Source organism: Alligator sinensis, unplaced genomic scaffold (assembly GCF_000455745.1).
Source record: "Alligator sinensis unplaced genomic scaffold, ASM45574v1 scaffold369_1, whole genome shotgun sequence".
Taxonomy (NCBI): Eukaryota; Metazoa; Chordata; order Crocodylia; family Alligatoridae; genus Alligator; species Alligator sinensis.
The window spans coordinates 111,150-114,819 of NW_005843421.1; the positions used below are offsets into that span (position 1 = coordinate 111,150).

General features: G+C 51.2%; 1 protein-coding gene across 1 annotated transcript in view; it reads right to left on the reverse strand.

Moving 5' to 3' along the window:
- LOC102375509 (zinc-binding protein A33-like) overlaps positions 1 to 3,270 on the reverse strand; it is a 5,144-nt gene extending 1,874 nt beyond the window's left edge. The window contains exons 1-4 of the mRNA XM_006038652.3: positions 2,814 to 3,270; positions 2,325 to 2,420; positions 736 to 969; positions 280 to 302 (exon numbers count right to left, since the gene is read on the reverse strand). Coding sequence (XP_006038714.1) covers positions 280 to 302; positions 736 to 969; positions 2,325 to 2,420; positions 2,814 to 3,239 — 779 coding nt within the window. The 5' untranslated portion in view covers positions 3,240 to 3,270. The remainder of the gene's footprint in view (positions 1 to 279; positions 303 to 735; positions 970 to 2,324; positions 2,421 to 2,813) is intronic.
- Positions 3,271 to 3,670: the final 400 nt, after the last annotated feature.

The following is a 3,670-nucleotide window of genomic DNA, read 5'->3' on the forward strand; positions in this document are numbered from 1 at the left end:
GAAAGAGAGAGAGAGAGAAAGAGTATGCATGTGTGTATATATGCAACAGTCTGGTTACATTTTGATGTGGGGTAGGATGGCATATATGTGGGGTCTAAAACTTTGGGTCCTGGCAAGCGTGTAACAGAAAGGATGAGCACATGTGTTTGAGGGAATGGATAAGGATAGGGATATAGCTGGGAGTGTCTTGGAGAACTGTGTGTGGGAAGGGTGAAGGGTACAAGCAAGGGGATCTATGGTGAAGCTTTTGTGTATATGTGTGTGTGTACAGCTGCTTACCTTTCCATCAGGTCCTTGATGCCCTGGAAGACAGAAAAACAGTCAAGACTATCCCTTGGGACAGATGAACACAACAGCAAAACACCGTCTCTGCCCCCTCCCCCTCCCACCGCTTCTTCCAGCTCTGGTTCATCCCTTTTCCATTTCTCCAACTACTCCCCCCCGACCCCCACACACACACCCTCTGCACCCTTTTTCTCAGAGCTCTTCCCACCTGGCACCTCCCACCTTGCTTCCAAGTATCAGACCCCACCTCCTTCCTGCAGAATCCAGGTGTCCTGGCTTCCACCCTGCAACCAGTCTAATCCACCTGACCCTACCCCCTCCCAAAGGTGGGAGATCCCAGGCCTCCCAGTGCCCACCCTCAGCTCAGTCAGTACTCTTCCATCCTATGTTGCCATCACCTGGTGATGCCAATCCCATCTACATGCCATCCCCAACAAAGCACAGACTTACACTCAGGAAGGTGATTGGATCTGTCCCCTCCAGCGCTGCCCGTGTCCTGGCCAGGGTCTCATTGCAGAACTCCACATCCTCCCTCAAATCCTTCAGGCTCTCCTCCATCTCTGCCAGATTTGCCTCTTTCATTGTCTTCACAGTCTCCTTCATGTTTTGCTCCTTCTCCCTCAGGACTTGGTGGAGGCCCTCAAACCCCATGGAGATGTGATCCAGCAGGTCTTGAAGGCAGACCTGTTGTGGACAGAGGCACCAGTTGGCAGTTCTGATCCAAGGTATCAGCATCTGTACCCCAGAGCCTTCACAGGGTGAAGCAAAGTCCTAGATTGGATGGTCCAGTTAGTGGGATGGGACCCTAGGATCCATGCTATGCTAGCTCAGTCCTTGACTCCACCATTAACTTCCATATGGCCCTGGACAGGTTGCCACATTCATTCCTCATCAGTTATCTAGAGATAATACCACTGCCCTTTCTTGCAACACTGGGCAAAATCTTCCCTCCAAAAATGCAGATTTGGTTTAAACAAAGCCATTTGCAAATTCACTTTTGATTTCCAATCTCATTCAGTCTGGGAAGGGGGAGAGGTATAAACACATTCAGAGGGTAGAATAAAAAAAATTAATTCCACCATTTTTTAAACAAACCATGTTGACTTTTTATCAGTTCTGAAAGGCATTTTAGTTCAGAATTTACTGCTTTTTTTTTGCAAGTCATTTTCCTTTAAGGCTGCCCCAAAATGAATTTCCCTGCCTTTGTTCAGAATCACCAGTGAAGCAGAAGACCAGTAATTCATACAGCTCTAGCTGCAAGGAACAGAATTCTTTGGATGGGAAGACTTACTAAACAACCAGTCTCCCCACCCCATACCCCTCCATTTTCAATAACACCTTTCATTGCTCAACATGAAAAATTATTTGTGAAAAATGGGTGTTTTCAATATTTTAAATATCATAATGCTGACTGTTTTGCCTTTCTCTGAGTTGGTTAGAGCCTGAACTTGGAGGGAGCATTGAGGGCCCTGTTTTAGAGATGGGGAAACTGAGGTATAAGCCTGTCCGTGACTTGGCCAGATTCATTCAGGCAACCAAGGGCTGAGCTTGGTACTGACCCCCTGGTGTCCTTGGTCCCAGTGCAGTGCCCCACTCTCTAAGTCAGTGGTGGTTGATTTGTGGTACAAATGCCACAAGTGGCATGGGCAGCCCCTGGGGAACATAACAGATCATAGAAGGGACAGGCAAAACAGCATCAGATAGGGCAGGAAGCAGAAATCAGGCAAAGCAGGAAGCAAATCAGACAGGGTGAACAGACCAGGAAGCAGAGCAGGATAGCTGTAAGGAGCACAGATTAGGAAACAGAAAGCAAAGCAGCAGAGGAGGGGGTTGGAGTGGCACCCAGGGAGGATGTGGGGCTAATTTGTGGAGTCTCTTCTAAAAAGGTTGCGTCTCTCCCCCCCGCTCTAAGCCACACTGGGTAGTTCCTTAAAATCATTGTATGTTGTCCAGGCACTAAAGTCCAAGAGCTTGTGCTGCTCTCAGGGAGGAAAAGCATCTTAAAAGACTCAAGTGTATCTGTGACTCCACAGCCATACCTCCAGCTTCACTTTGTTTTCTTCCTGGTGTTCCTGCTTCTCTGTGGCGGAGGTCAGATTGCCCTCCAGGGTCCCAAGGCAAGCCTTCAGTTTCTCCTGTGCAACAGGAAACCCACAAGTCAGTAGCAATGGAGGGCTCAAGGACTGGAGCCCCTCAGCTATATGACCTTGCCACACAGATGACCCCCACTCCCACCCCACCCCACCAAGGAACAGAGATGAAAATACAATGCAGGGGTCCTTCCCCCACCTGCAGTCTAACCCCCTGGACCCACATATCCCTCCCACAGCTGGGACAGAAGTCAGGAGTGCTGGGTCCCAGCCCCACCCCCCGTTCTCACGCAGTGCACACTAGCCTTCAACCTTGCGATCATGGCTCTTGACCCCCCTGTTTGCAGGAGCAGACCCCAGTCTCCTTCCAGAGCTGGGGAGAGAACCCAGGCTTCCAGCTGCTGTCACCCATAGGAATCCAGGTGTTGGGGTACCCACCTGGTACTCCTGCACAGCGTTTTTGATGGGCAGGAAGTCATGGCCCCGGTGCTGGGGCAGGTCCCGGCAGATCACACAGATGGGAGCCTCATCCTGGCTGCAGAACAGCTTGAGGGGCTCCTCGTGCTCTGTGCAGAAGCACCAGCTGGCCCCGGCACCCGGGGGGAGCCCCTCATCCAGCTTCAGGACTCGGGCTTTGTCAGCCAAGCTACGCAAGGCCCAGTTGGCGACTAGGTGCTGGGGCTTGAATGGGACCCGGCACTTGGGGCACAGCCCCTGGTGCTGCCCAGTGGGTATGCAGGCTTTCAGGCAGGGTGTGCAGAAGCTGTGCCCACATGGCAGCATCCGTGGATCCTTGAACAGGTCCAGGCAGACGGGACACACCAGGTCCTCTGTGAAGCTGGACACCTCCAGGGCTGAAGCCATTGTCAGATGAGACAGCCCTGCTGACCCTTGTTCCCTCCGACACGGGTTTGGGGCTTTCGCTTTCGTTTCCTATTTAGCTGCTGGCAAGAAAGGCGGAAGGGGCGTGGAAGGTCAGCTTATTTACATGCAAAACTGTTACCACCCAGAGCTGGGGAAGGAACACTTGCATCCTGGTTTCCCAGCCACCTGCTTTAACTAGCCAATTGAAACACTTGCCAATAGAGGATACCCCCTCCATGATAAAAGAAAATTGTTCAGTTCTCTCAGTCAGTTGTTAGAGATTCATTTTATGCCCCAGGCACTTCTTTGGGGCTGAGCATATCTGATTGAATATTCAGCACTCCTCCTGTCCTGCTGGGGGAACCTGAGAAGTCACTGCTAGGACTTATGCCTGAGTTTCCCCATCACTAAAATCACTAAACTCCTGTCCC